The sequence below is a fragment of the Apteryx mantelli genome, chromosome 7 (genome assembly GCF_036417845.1).
Source record: "Apteryx mantelli isolate bAptMan1 chromosome 7, bAptMan1.hap1, whole genome shotgun sequence".
NCBI classification, from domain to species: Eukaryota; Metazoa; Chordata; class Aves; order Apterygiformes; family Apterygidae; genus Apteryx; species Apteryx mantelli.
In genome coordinates this window covers 23063240-23078570 of record NC_089984.1, presented here as the reverse complement: position 1 = coordinate 23078570, position 15331 = coordinate 23063240, and the positions used below count along the sequence as shown (strand labels likewise).

Here is a 15331-nt window from a genome sequence, read left to right as displayed (position 1 = left end):
GTCAAAATACTTCCCTAGCCCCGACCATTCCCTTCTTTATTTATATAGTTCTGGTTATTCCTCTTCAAAGAGAGCTTGATGCAACTATTTCTGTTCCTCTTTCTCTGGTTTCTCTTTCAGAAATTCTCATTTCCTCACTTCCCGTTTCAGCAGATAAGCTTTCCATCCACTCTTCCTCACAGTGCACCTGATCACCAAGTCTGGGACCTTTTTAAAGCCAAGCACACAGTCATTTGCTCTTTGGCATGAACTTTCCCTGCTTGCATTGCAGACTGAAGAAAAAGGGAGCATCTGAGGCCCCTGTCCTGTGGACTGTCTGGGTTCCTTGCTGCAGGGTAGGTGGGTGAAAGGACAGGGATACAGTATTTTTTTTAAATATAATTATGTTTTGCCTTTCCCTTAAGGAACTCCAAATACTTTGCAAACAGTGGTGATCCCTCACAAACCTTTGTGAAGTAGGGCAGGATCGCCCTCTTTTTTACAGCTGGATGGCAAAGACATGGAGAGGTTGGGTAACCACATGAGAAAACCTGTAGCGGAGACAGACGGAGAATGTTCTGTTCGTGATGATTGCCGTGCTGTCCTCTAACTCATGCCTTTTTAGTCAAAAGACTATCTTGGATCAGCCCAATGACTTGGGAGCTCATATCTGGGTAACTGCAGGCTTTCTTCTTCCTCATTTAGGGTTTCCTAAAATGATCAAGACACGAGAGAAGCTGGCAGAATATCTGACAGTGGTGATGTTCACCACATCGGCCCAGCATGCAGCTGTGAATTTTGGTCAGGTAGGAATTTCTGGGAAGACTGGTCCTTCTAGGCTGGGACATGCATTTGCCGGGGCCATATCTGAGAAGCGTTTTTCAGAAGATGAACAGACATTACATTACTCTTTCTTGCCAAAATAACTGCAGAGCCATCTGCAAATTCCAGTGAAGCTTGTGGAAACTGGGTTCTTTTGGAAGCTGGGAGAGGCATTTTGACTCCTAGATAGGTAACGAAGCTAGAATTTTGGGGTTCTATCTTGTACATTTGAGTTTTAATAATTTTATTATGGGAAACATTTTTTAAAAGCATTTAAATGGGTCACTAAGACTCATTTCAGAAGTGCTGATGGGTTCAGGTGCACAGCTGAGCTACCACAGCACCGCACTTTTCTAGATATCACCTGAACTGCCTGGGTATGTGCTGGTAGTCTGTGTCTCATTCTGCAATGAAACACAATGAATTATGCTAAGTAGCTTTACTTTGCGTTTGCTGTGAGTGCATGAATGGACGATTACCGTGGGTTGCTATCGTAAGCCAGGTTAATTTGACAATGTGCCTGTGCCTAGACAGCATACATCCCATTTTCAGATTTGGCTTAGGTTACATCTGCAGTGCAGCTCAGTGCTGTGACTGCAGGTCATGTAGCTGCACACACCATCTGTCTTTGATTTGGTTCAGTTAAGTATTTCTACCAGTCCAGCCCCAGCAGTATAGAGCCTATTGGAGTAGTTACCAGGGATCCTGAGTTAACTAGTTGAAAGCTACCTTGCACATGTCTGCAAAACCTGCACTTCTACCTGTCTGTGGCTGCATGAACAAGGTTAAATCTCGCTGAAGTCAGTGGGACATTGGTCCAGATCCTCAGTGATATCTAGGTACTTAACTCCCACTGAAATATGTAGAAATTGGAAGAAGAATATTCCTGAGGATCTGGGCTTTGGTCAGGTTTTCAAAAGCACCAAAATGCTTGATATTCTTGATGCACGGATAGGGCATTGCTACCCATTTCTGGAGTTTGTGAGCCACTTGGCAATTCTGAGCTACCTCTCTGAGGTTTAATGTGTCACATGCTGATAGCTTGTGGCATTGCCTGCCTTTAGTGACATATAAATGCCACGAAACTATAGCAGCAGCTTGCCTTTCAAATGTTGTTTCTTCCAACATCAAAGCACGTCAGAAAGCAGACTCCACAGCCAGAAGCAAAGCTGTTCCTCAATTTGCACAGAGCTTTTTTGGGCACATCTTCTGGCTTCAGGGACAGATAATCTTACAGATAAGCAGGGAGGCCTTCTTTCTTACAGCGATTATTCCCAAACATGTGCCACATCACTTTCCATGCCAACCCTCCTGCCCTCCCCTACAGCTCAGAGCCATGGAGTCAGTTGTTTCATGGGCACAGTGCCAGGTAATACACCTGGAGAAAGTCCTCAGGGTCCCTGGCAGCCCCACTGAGCTTGTCAAGGGAGAGCACAGAGATGCCAGCCCAAAGCTTGGCGTGCAGGTGGAAACGCCTCTAGGAGCGCAGAAGGGCGCTGAGCACTGGGTGCTCAATCTTCCCCTTGAAACAGAAGTTGAATCTTATTAATGCCCCTGACCCTGAGAAAAAGAACCCAGGCTATTCTTTTGCCATATTTGTGGCCAGAGACCTCTCAGAACATTCATATCTAATCCATCATTGCAACTCATCCCTCAGGAAATCCTGTCTATTCAGCTAGCACTCAGAAAATGAGTACAGTACCTTTGGTCTGCCCACCTCCTTCAGTGAAAAATCATGTTTTAATATCACCCATGCTATTAAGGGTCATCAAAGAGCCTGCAGAGAATGAAGGGGGGGATTGGCATGCACAAGATAATCAGCCTGCGAACAAAAGGGTCAGGGTCTTCAGTAATAGGAAGACATGGCAGGGAGACAGGGCCCTGACAGTAGGAGGAGATGGCTATGCACTGGGGAGCAGGGAGATTGAGACAGCATAAACGTGGTCCATGTGCACTGGGGACTTTCCATCAGGCAGGGCTGAGGGTATGTACAGAGGCATGTGTTCAAAGAGTTCTGAGTTTCTTTATGATGCTCATCAGTACCCACTACTGTGATTTTTCACTGTACTCTCTTGCCTCATTGTACAGTATGACTGGTGTTCCTGGATTCCCAACGCCCCGCCAACAATGCGCTGCCCTCCTCCGACAGAAAAGGGGACAGTCACCATTGAGCAGATTGTGGAGAGTTTGCCAGACAGAGGACGTTCTTGTTGGCATCTTGGAGCTGTCTGGGCCTTGAGCCAATTCCAAGACAATGAAGTAAGTCGACCTCCCTTCTCCAGGTGGTGGGGATGCTGGTGAAGCCACGAGGGCTGTGGCAAGACCACACGGTCTCATAACGTTGGAGTGCTGCTCCTGGCTCTGTGTTTGATATGAGCATGTTTGCCTCACTGTGGAGATGTATCAGTAGTGTGGATTTTCCCTTGTTCTGCTGGGTGCAAGCCAGCTGTGAGCCAGAAGTTGTATTTTTACTCTGCGGCCAAGTTTCAGCGAAGACGAAGGTTTCTGAACTCAAGCATGGGGCTACCGAGTCAGGATGCTAGTGTGGGAGGAAGAGAGCTGCATAGGCAGAAAGGTTCTTCTCATGCTTTCCCCAAGCAGTGCTGGTGGAGAAGCTACAGCATCATTTATCCCCTACATCCTGTCTCTTTGGTAAATCTGCCCAGTGCCACACATGCTGCAGCTGTGGCTTCTGGGTCAGGACTGGCTTGTGTCTGGCTGGTGTGGAGTGCAAACAGAGCAAGCCTACCAGAGGCCTGGCAGGCGTCCTCTGTAGCCGTTTCCCTCCTGTGAAGTGGGGTCATTGGTACTTTGCTGTCTCACCCAAGGGCTGTACCTAGAGTAATCCGTAAATGGAAGATGCTGGACAGAGGTTACTTCAAATGAATTTCCCTTTAAGAAGACAGCAGGTCTTGGCTGGGAAGCTAATAGTATGGGAAGCCTCTTGGGAAAGAGTTACTTAACAGGAAAGAATTACTTAAATCAGGGAGATGAATATTGGCAATGTGTTATTCTGTGCATCTTTGGAGTCTAAGCAGACTGAAACAACTGTCAGGTTGAACTTTGGACAGTCTTAAGTTGACATAAACTTCCTCCATCACTGAAAGAAGCAATCTCATTCTTTTTTCATTGCCGACTGTTCATTCCCCTCCCATGCTGCCCATTTCTTGTATCAGCACAAATGTTTGGGAGGCTGCAGAGTGAGCTGACTTGGGGAACCGATCTGGTTGACAACTAGCCTGAAGAAATGTGCTTATTTTTCAGTGGATCAGCTTCCTGCAGGTGGAGGTGGTGCCACATAAACACAGCACTGAACCAGCACTAGGGAAGGAAAGATGCAGGAATGATAGCAAGCAGCCAATGGTGGAAGGAGGATGAGCGTCTTTCATTGGCAGTGCCAACATACACTAGCTTAAACATTGGTTATACTTAATATTAGCATTCCTGAAACTTTGGGTACATAATGTTGAGACAGAGCAGCCTTTGCTTTCTCAGAGCATGATTTCTTGGTGTCTTTTTCAATTAGCTATTTCTAGGCATGTACCCGGATGAGCACTTTGTCGAGAAGCCGGTGAAAGAAGCTATGGCAAAATTCCGCAAGAATCTTGATGAGATCGTCAGCACCATCACGGAGCGAAACAAGAACAAAAAGCTTCCTTACTACTACCTTTCCCCAGATCGGATTCCCAACAGTGTGGCTGTTTGAGCAGATATCTGTGAGCATTCAGAGGAGTCTAAAGCTAACAAATGCTTTCCTATTAAGTATGCTTCTTATCAGTGACCTTTCAGGAATGGGTAACATAAGAAACCTGCCCTTTCCATCAAAGCTGACCCATAGTTTAGGTTGACTTGAACTTGAACAAACTAAAACAAACATGAGTATGACTAATCTTACAGATAAAGTCTAGCTGGCAACCTTCCAGGTCAAATTTGTTCTAGAAATCTTGGAAAAATAAGCTTGTATTAATCTTAGAATCAATGTGCATATTTCTGTCAGCTTTCCCTCTCCTGGTCAAAACAATAAAATCCCAGAAAGCATGAGTCAAGCTGAGTACTGCCATATTGTGTGTGTGAGCTGGACAATGACAGTAACATGGAACTGAATGGAGAGAGGTATTTTATATTCACATTTCACCCATCTTCGACAGTGAAAATAAATAGTATTGGGGGCAATAAGGAAGTCACATTTTTTAACTCCTTCCTGTTTTAAGGACACTTGGCAGCACTGGTGACATATGAAACCAAAGTCCTTAAAGTTTGTATCTCGTTTTTAATCCAATTAAAACAAATGTTAAATGTTTTCATTACAACTTGAATGATCATGATTAGGATGGAGGTAGGAGCAGGATGCTTTCATGACATAGCTGAGGGTTTTTTTTAACCACTTTCTTCCTGAATTCATGTGATGTGAGATAGCCTGATTCATAGAAATCAAAATTTTGTACCTACGTAAATTTGTATATTTTTTCTACAAAACTTATAGAGTTTGCTTCAGTCTCTGTCAGCAGAGTTTGCTGTCATTCATATGTATGGGCAAATGTTTTGCTTAGCTCAATAGCAACAAAAGCAGATCCAGCAGTGCTTATGCAGGATTTCTGTTTTGTTGGTGAGGCTGATGTTTCTGTGGATAGTTTATTCTGTTTTGTGGGGGAAGAAGGGGTTAGTTTGCATAGTGATAAAAATTGTGGAGAAGGGTTAATTGACAGCTGCTAAGGGGAATCTTTGGATTTGGCCAAATAATCACAGTCTGTTTCACCTTTGTTAGAAACAACCAAGTTTTGCTTGTGTTTTTCTTTAGACCTGGTTAGGTTCAGAAACTAGGGCTATGATTAAAGTTGGGGAGGAACAGAGACATAGTGAAAGTGAAAATGAGACTTTGGAAATCTGAAGAGTAGTAGTTTTGTTAATAACACTTTTCATTTATTTTTCCCAAAATTTGTTCCTTGTACCAGCTTCTTCAGCCTGCAGTGTGTTTTCTCAATAGATAAGAAAGCTTCTTGTGCTAATAAAATAAAACTAAACAATAAAATTTAGCTTTTATTTCTTAATTCAATATCTAAGCTATATAGAAATAAGTGCAATATGCTGTGTAGAGAAACAAAGCTCCTGCACTTTGAGAAATGTAGTTATTTCTGTCATTCATGTGAGTTTCAGAAAAGGGCACTGCTAAAATATACATCCTCTCTGTTGTATATGAAACACAGAAGTGGAAAGCTGAACAGATTTAGACACTTCATAGTAGGCTGATTCCCACTTTTTCCACCCAGCTTAAGAGTTTCAGCAAAAATGTGGAAGGTAAGACCACTTCCATTTCTTGAGGAAGTACATTTAAGACTTGTGTGTCTTCCTTTTACCGCAGCCCATGAAAAGTGATGACTGTAGGAGTCAAGGCATGCAATTGTTTAGCAATGCTGGAATTGAACTAGGGGATCAGAGACCATAACTTGAGAGCCACAAAAAAAACAAATGGCAACTGAATTGCCCAACAAACTGACGTAATGTACCCAACTCACCAGCCTTAACTCATGTTCTTCCCCTGTGTATGTCCTCTTGCTTCGGCTTTCATATGATAATGATCTACACAGTCAAGAAACTAGAGAGGCTGATGTCTGTCCTCTTGCATCTGTTCCTTTTGCTCTAGCCTGTGGTTCTGGGATACAAGTAAAGCTGATGGGAGGTTTGGGGAATTGACTCCGTAGCTTTGAAGGTTGGTATTAACCTTCTGATTCAACTGCAGCAGAGACTGTGGAAAGAGGTAAGAAGGTGACAAGTAACTCTGGCACCAGAAAGGAAGCAAACACATGCAAATAGTAAAGCATTCACCAGGAAGTATCCTCCTGTGAATGGGCCATGGGTTGCTCCCCTACATCCTGCTGGGTACCGGTCCTTAGCTGTGGCTTGTACAGAGGTTTTCCCTAGGTCACAGTACTATGTACGGATACTGCAGGGATCACTCCCAGGTGGACATGAAAGGATCAGCTCTGTCCAAAGTAGGCCATGGACAGTTTTGTGATAATTTTCCTGTCTGGTGTCCATTGTCCCATGTTTAATGGGCTTTGACAGCCATTAGGCACATGTCTTGGCTAGATGACTGTTGCTGCTGGCCAGTCCAAGTGAATTTAGCCTGTCTTTTCAACTTGAGCTTCCTTGCTGTCTTTTCTAATTGGAGTGATTCTCAATTGACTAGAAGATTGAACTAGGAAATATCCCCTTCAGAAAGTCCTGGCACTGGCTTGGGAGGCTTCATTGTCTCAGCCTTTCCACTGGGTGTTTGGTCACAGAAGAGGAGAATCCAGCTGTAAAATACCACTAGTGCTAGGGAGAAAGGAACAGGGAAGAGTTGTCCTAAAGGACGTTCCCAAACCCAAACATCCTTGTGATCACAGAATCTCAGAATGGTTGAGGTTGGAAGGGACCTCTGGAGATCATCTAGTCCAAGCCCCCTGCTCAAGCAGGGTCACCTAGAGCACGTTGCACAGAATCACGTCCAGGCGTGTTTTGAATATCTCCAGAGAAGGAGACTCCACAACCTCTCGGGGCAACCTGTTCCAGTGCTCTGTCACCCTCACAGTGAAGAAGTTTTTCCTCATGTTCAGATGGAACTGCCTGTGCTTCAGTTTGTGCCCGTTGCCTCGCGTCCTGTCACTGGGCACCACTGAAAAGAGTCTGGCCCCATCCTCTTGACACCCTCCCTTTAGATACTTGTACACATTAATAAGATCTCCTCTCGGTCTTCTCTTCTGCAGGCTAAACAGGCCCAGCTCTCTCAGCCTTTCCTCATAAGAGAGATGCTCCAGTCCCCTAATCATCTTTGTAGCCCTTCGCTGGACTTGCTCCAGTAGTGCCACATGCCTCTTGTACTGGGGAGCCCAGAACTGGACGCAGTACTCCAGATGTGGCCTCACCAGGGCTGAGTAGAGGGGGAGGATCACCTCCCTCGACCTGCTGGCAACACTCTTCCTGATGCACCCCAGGATACCATTGGCCTTCTTGGCCACAAGGGCACATTGCTGCCTCATGGTTAACTTGGTGTCCACCAGCACTCCCAGGTCCTTCTCCGCAGAGCTGCTTTCCAGCAGGTCAACCCCCAACCTGTACTGGTGCATGGAGTTATTCCTCGCCAGGTGCAGGACCCTGCACTTGCCCTTGTTGAACTTCAGGAGGTTCCTCTCCGCCCACCTCTCCAGCCTGTCCAGGTCCCTCTGAATGGCAGCACAGCCCTCTGGGGTATCGGCCACTCCTCCCAGTTTTGTATCGTCAGCAAACTTGCTGAGGGTGCACTCTGTCCCTTCATCCAGGTCATTGATGAAGAAGTTGAACAAGACTGGACCCAGTACTGACCCCTGGGGGACACCACTAGCTACAGGCCTCCAACCAGACTCTGTGCCGCTGATCACAACCCTCTGAGCTCTGCCATTCAGCCAGTTCTCAATCCACCTCACTGTCCACTCATCTAGCCCACGCTTCCTGAGCTTGTCTATGAGGATGTTATGGGAGACAGTGTCGAAAGCCTTGCTGAAGTCGAGGTAGACAACATCCACTGCTCTCCCCTCATCTACCCAGCCAGTCATTCCATCAGAGAAGGCTATCAGATTGGTTAAGCATGATTTCCCCCTGGTGAAGCCATGCTGACTATGCTGGATCACCTTCTTTTCCTCCACATGCTTGGGGATGGCCTCCAGGATGAGCTGTTCCATCACCTTTCCAGGGATGGAGGTGAGGCTGACTGGCCTGTAGCTCCCTGGGTCCTCCTTCTTGCCCTTTTTGAAGGCTGGGGTGACACTGGCTTTCTTCCAGCCCTCAGGCACCTCTCCTGTTCTCCATGACCCCTCAAAGATGATGGAGAGTGGCCTAGCAATAACATCCGCCAGCTCCCTCAGCACTCGTGGGTGCATCCCATCAGGGCCCATGGATTTGTGGGTGTCAAGTTTGCTTAAGTGATCTCTAACCCGATCCTCCTCGACCAAGGGAAAGTCTTCCTTTCTCCAGACTTTCTCCCTTGTCTCCAGGGTCTGGGATTCCTGAGGGCTGGCCTGAGCAGTAAAGACTGAAGCAAAGAAGGCATTCAGTAACTCTGCCTTCTCTGTATGCTTCGTCACCAGGGCACCCACCCCATTCAGCAGCAGGCCCATGTTTTCCCTAGTCTTCCTCTTGCTACTGATGCATTTGAAGAAGCCCCTCCTGTTGTCCTTGACATCTCTTGCCAGATTTAATTCCAAATGGGCCTTAGCCTTCCTCGTTGCATCCCTGCATACTCTGACAATGTTCCTATATTCCTCCCAAGTGGCCTGTCCCCCTTTCCGAATTCTGTATACTTCCTTCTTCTGTTTGATAGTATCATGATTCTCACTGCCGCTGAAAACACAAAGTGTATCTATCTCATAGTTGTCCCTCAAGAACTACAGCTGCCTAGTTCTTTGCAGTCAGTCCCAATTCTGCAGGTGGGGAAAGGCAATGAGAGAGCAATGAAAGTCAACAGGTCAGCTCTGATTTTAGGTGCCTGCTTTGTAGAGAGCTTGTCAGAAAGTTGATTATCTGCAGCACACTCATTTTAGTCTTCTAGAGAACAGACTTCATGTGTTCAATTCTGGCCACTCAGAATTATTTGCTCTGTTGCATCCAGGGCAGAACTTGGAACAGACTTCAGAAGGCTTGTTTCTAAGTAGCAAGTTTTAATCAACCTTTCCTGCCACAGCGGTAGCTAAGTGGTATCTTAGGAAGTAGTTGCATATACTGAGATGGTAGCACAGAGTGCTTAGTTTATTTTATTTGTACTATAAACAGGAATAAATGTTGCACAATCCGACTTGGCTGGTAAGTTTGGCGGTAACTGTGTGTCATGTTTTTTTTAATGGTGAGAAAACATGGTTATGATTGCTTGGGCTGATTGCAGCATAACACAGGTCTTTGGATTTCCCTGAAGCATTTCCCTCTTCAAGTTCAATAGGTGTGGTAGATATTGGAAAATACATTTTGTAAAGACACCCAGTTGTGATTTACTGAATTGCAGGAAGCAAGGGTTCACCTCAGCACTCATCACTTGTCTCACTGTTGAATCACTCTTGCTGTTAAAAATATGTGCCTGCATGCATTGAGTTACTGCTTCCTGCAAAGGCCAGCTTCTTGCCGTAGCTTCGTGTGACTGGAGAGCCTTCTCTGATCAGTTTCTCAGCTGATCCTTCCCCTTTCTTTTGGTAAACTGAATAGATTAATTTCCTGGAGCCTTTTGCTGCAAGATGTTCTTTAAACCTGTTATCCATTCCCATTGCTTCTCTGTTAACACTGTGGACAGTTGACAACACTGTATTAACACTATGTGGACAAGCATGTAGATCCTCGACAAGGGCCATGATCCAATATGACTATTTCAGTCATTATTTTCTATGCTTCATTTTCCCCTACCTGCAACTACATGTCTTCTGTTTGTCCCTAGATTTTGGTCTCTGACGTATAAAAACAAAACTACAGATTGTTGTTTGCTTGCAGCTAGCTCTTCAAGCTGGATAGAGATCTCAGTGGCCCAGCTGGGCTAGTTCCAGTTAGCAGGGCACTTGTGTGTTTCTGTGATTTATCAGCAACTTCTTTGTCACACTGGTTTCAACATTCAAATTCAGCTGCTGCTGACTTCTCCAGTCTGTGATCTCTGCTAAATTGTTAAGTTGTAGGAATTAAATTTGAATGTTACAGCTGACACACATCTCTAACTGTGAATGCAGAAGGTATAGAAAGGCTGGGTAGGTGCATCAAGGAAGTCTTGTCCCTGGGCCCTGCATGGGGGTAGAGACATGTGCAGTCACACATGCAATGTCATTACTGCTGGGACCAACTGGCAGAGGAAGGGAGGGAATAGCTACTTACCAGCTTGTCTTAATTTGCATACACACAGATACATATGTACAGATATACAAACATATCATCAAATACAGTCATGTAACATGATAGGAAGTGTGGATTAAGATGGTAAGCCATCACAAACACAGGAGGAATTTCAAGTGAGCAGAAAGTTGCTACCTAAATTTGGGTTTTGGCTAGATAGTGAGTCTAAAAGACTTAATAAAAGGTTAATCAGGCTTTTTCATGACTGTGAGAAATTAGTGCCGCCTCCAAAGGTGGTGTCTACAGTGGTGAACATCACAAAATATGTTAGCTACGCAAACAGAAGGAAAATGTCAGCTATAGAGAGTTGTCCATAACCACTCAGAAAATTAGAGGCCAAATTCAGGAAAACAGGGGTGTTGTCAGTTCTGTGACTTGACCACAAGGCCTACTTTCCTTATCACTATAGCTCCCTTACAAAGCAAAAGCTGATGTTACAGTTGCCCAGATAAATCAATGGATGAAGTACTGACTGTCATCTGTGATATCAGGAGAGAAGAGCTTTACCAGTGCCAGAAACTCCAGCCAGAGTGTGCCTTTTTCTGGGGAATGCTGGGAATCTGAAAGGTTTATTGGCCTATGCAGTGGCATGGGGATGCTGAAGAAGGTGTTGCTGCTTTTGACACCTTTCTGTAGACCCCAGAGGTGTACAGTTGTAGTTTCTGTGAAGTGAGTTCTAACACAGTGTATTTTTTTAATTGAATGGATATGGAACAAACTGCACTTGAAGGGGCGGTGGAGGAGAGGGAAGGCTGCTGAAACAGTTGTTTTGTGCTGCTTCTCAAAGATCCATGCTATCACTTTTAAAATCAGAATCAGCAGAGTGGTTTAAGTGTTTGTTCATTTGTTTCTTTAAAGCAGAGATCAGTGAGATTATTTTGCACGTAGTTTATTTCAACAAGCTCTCTTTATTCATAGAACAGGCACAGCAGAGGCAGTTTGAGTTTCCAGCTGTGTGGATGATATTTTGGGACAGCGAAGGATGTTCTGACTGCTGACCTGAATTTATCACTGGGGTCAGAAAATAATTTAATATCCATATTAGATTAGTGCATCCCTGTCTCTTCTGTCAGTTTTAGTGCCAAGAGCGGTTTCAGGTGTTGTGAATTATTAGCCACTGTCAGCTTATCTTCAGTAACTATTGGTCTCTTGATGCAAATCTTTGCCTTGGACAAGGTAAAGGGAAAGCAGAAGACTTATTGGTTGATATTCTGTTGATGCTGGAAACAAGATTCTAGGAATGCTCTAGCTGATGTAGCTAATAACCCCTGTTTATGGCTAGTAATTGTAAGCAGATTCTTTTCCAAAGCACTAGAGGGCAGCAATAGTATATTAAAAATAAATCTCTCTCTAGCTGGGGGCAGGAGGGGTGGTTACAAAGACCACCAAGATGAGCCATGCTTCCTCCTTCTAGTGCCATTCCAGGAACACTAGAAATCTTGTTCCATTGCAAATGGATTTCACATGGGCGCTCCTAGCAAATTAGCTGGTTAAAGGCTGTTAAAGGACAACTTTACTGATACTGAGCAAGAATGACATTACTGGGCTATTGCCATTTATTTGGTAGTATCAGACACAGCTGTTGCCTTAACATACTCAGTACTTGTGGTTTTGCATGCCAGGCTCCCTCCCGTTTGAAGCCTGCAGTTGGCATGAGATGGGGGCTTCTGTACAGGGTATTTGTCTGTCAGCCCTTGGCCTAGAGGGAATATCATCTCTTATCAAACACTTCTCCTGCTCTTGAGATTTCCAAGGTGGAGACTAGATGCTCTTCAGGTTATCCAGCATTGCTGTCCAGAAAGCAGAACTTTGAGACTTTCAGCTTTTTCTGTTTCATATAAAACTGGAAGTGCTCTTTGAGGCAGGCAAGGCCAAAACAGTAAGAATTTAACATTTTAGACGACAAAAGTGTATGTGACTTGAGCTCTTAAATATTACCTAGGCCTGAGGACAATTGCAGTAGCTGTCATAAAGTCTGCTCTTACACTACAGTCATTCAGAGCTGAAAAAATCAAGCTGGATTAAGCCCTTGCTGCTTCAGTACGTGACTCAACATCTGTTCTGCTGTAACCAGCAACAGTCTTGGTTCAGTGGGTCATGTGCCAAAGCCCCCATTTCTTCTTTTAAGGAAGGACTGTTTTCTCTTCTTGCAGAGATCAGTGCAGCAAGGCAAAAGAGTTAATTGAATTTAACTGAATAATGAATGATGCGGAAACATGGATGAAAACCCTATATCTGAACTCTCATGGGCTTTAGGTAAATCTGGCTCTAAATCCAGAGAGTGTCTAATTTTGTAACTCAGGTCCATCTCTAACTAGCTACATATCTCCAAGCTTCACAGCACAAGATAGTCTCTACCTGGGTCAAGTGTATTTCAAAATCATCAGATTAGTAGGATAACAATGTACTTGTTCATGGGTATTTAGTGCTGTTGAAATGATCCTGTATTGTCTGCATTAGGCATTGCATCCTGCACTAGAAGGACAGACGGTTTGGCTACATAATCCACACAGCAAATCTCTGTGTTACTGGACAGTTTTTTTATCTTACATTATATTTCCTATTTGTATGCATGTCAATGGTGGACAATGTTTGAATACCTTCAGTACAATGAGAGAAAGTTTAAGTGAGCTGCTGTTCAAGTGTTTCCCTGTAAGAGTTAAGCTGGAACCAAATATCCTAGTTCTAACATCTGTTCTAACTTTAGGGCTCTATCCAGCTCTGAATTCAGCTTCTCCAGTGGGTGCAACCAAAACTGTACATCCAGCAACCTTTAACTTTAGCTTTGTGGTGTTTAATATCCAGTACTCAGTGTTTAGGCACCATCTGTAATTAAATAACTGAGTTACCACTTCATAAAAAAAAAAAAAAAAGTTATGTGAGAAACCAATAAACTCAACAGTTGATGGGCCAGGCCTGTTCTTGGAAGACCTCTGTCGAAACCAAGAGAGCTCCCTCAGATGACAATTGGGCCTTGATTTTTTTACCTACTGAAGGAAGAAATAAGGCACTGGGATTCTTAATAGGTGAGTGCAAAGTTCATAGCTCCACCTTTTCCAGTGGTTACCTGGATTGAAGCCAAGACTGGGTGAAAATACTTGAAATAAGAGCAAAGCCATGCCCCCAGGACAGAGGCATGCCCTGAATCATTTATCCCACATGCCAAGGGATAAGCTTCAGGCGGGTTTGCTAGCAGACACCAGCATTTTCCACTGCCTTCTCACACAGCTGCTGACATAAGGTATTTAGCTTTGCCCAAGGAAGAAAGAAAGAAAAGGAACTGGATATGGGAGAAACCAGGAAGGATATTTCATTCCACCTATAAAACCCACGCACAGGTGGAAGAAAGGGAAGGAGCAGACATCTTTGTGGGACTTGTGAGCGCCACACGGTGAGTAATGTTACTTGTATTTCTTGCAGAGGCTAGTAGAACATGAACTGCTGTCCTCACCACTGAACTCTCCAATGAGTTTATAGAAAAGATGAATTTGTCTCCAGCTTTGCTAGCTTCTTCCCTCCTTCCTTCCTGACATGCTCTCTGCAGAATGAACATTACTGCTTGGCTCAGCTCCCCAGATCCAGGCTGTTTTTAATGTTATGGTAGTTTGGTAACTGCAAGACAAATGTGCATGGGAAGAATGCCACTAAGCAAGACTAATTGTCAGGTTCAGCTGGAGATCCAGCTGTAATTAGATAGGCACTTGTTGGTACAGACTATGCTTTTCTTTCTTTTTGAACTCTCTGGCTTCAGATATATTTCCATTTAACACACAGTGGGTTATTAGTTACTACTAATAGTGTATTCACCTGCTCAGACTTATCTAGTGCTAGATCTATTTTTCAGGTGCCACCAATTTCTTTTCCTTTCCAAAAATAGCAGACCTTGTGATTGCAGATCTCTTCTCTCCTTTTTGACCACTTGGATCCTAACAACATTCAGTAACAAAAAGTTGTGAGAAAGAGCAATTAGTGATCTCTCAAGTTACCCATGTTTCCAAGCCACTAATGAAATCATGTTGTTTATGAGAAAGTGAGACGTGGGAGTCAAGGTGGTAAAAGATTTGAGGTGGTAAGGGATGCTTTGGAACTCTGGGGGTCTGGATGCGCTCAGGATCTTCACCCTTACTAATAATTTCTTATCCTGGATTGGGCTCAGTGAGAGAAAGCATAGGAAACTGCCAAGGTTTGGGTTTGAAGTCTCTGTTCGCAAAAGTGACACATGTATCTTTCTCACACCACCGTTATCTTTCATACATGCCTAAGCAAACATGCATGCATGTAGAAAGTAATGTGTCACCTATCATGATCTAGATTTGCCTGGGGCAAAATATAATATCTGAAAGAAACTTACCTGGCCTTGTTACAAAGCAGAACTTTCTCTTCATATACTGGCAGAGCAGGATTGTTTCAGATCCTGAAGGACGTTAAGCATTCAGTAGCCATTAAGAATGAGTGGGAGCTGGAATTTGGCAGATTCCACATATAAGGACTTGAGGAAAGTTCCCATTGACCCAAAGAGGAACTGTACTAACACAATCCTATTGAAATGCTAACAATATCCAGCCACCTACAAAGCAGGAATTAGGTTCTACAGGGATTAGACCTTTTTTCTGAGACGCTGAACATATTAGACAAATATTGGCCTTTAAAACAA

At 44.2% G+C, this 15331-nt stretch overlaps 1 protein-coding gene across 1 annotated transcript in view; it reads left to right on the top strand.

Moving 5' to 3' along the window:
• The window catches only part of ALOX5 (arachidonate 5-lipoxygenase), a 38801-nt gene extending 32986 nt beyond the window's left edge, over positions 1-5815 (top strand). The window contains exons 12-14 of the mRNA XM_067300013.1: positions 685-785; positions 2890-3060; positions 4328-5815. Of these exons, the coding sequence (XP_067156114.1) occupies positions 685-785; positions 2890-3060; positions 4328-4507 (452 nt within the window). The 3' untranslated portion in view covers positions 4508-5815. The remainder of the gene's footprint in view (positions 1-684; positions 786-2889; positions 3061-4327) is intronic.
• The last annotated feature ends 9516 nt before the right edge of the window (positions 5816-15331 follow it).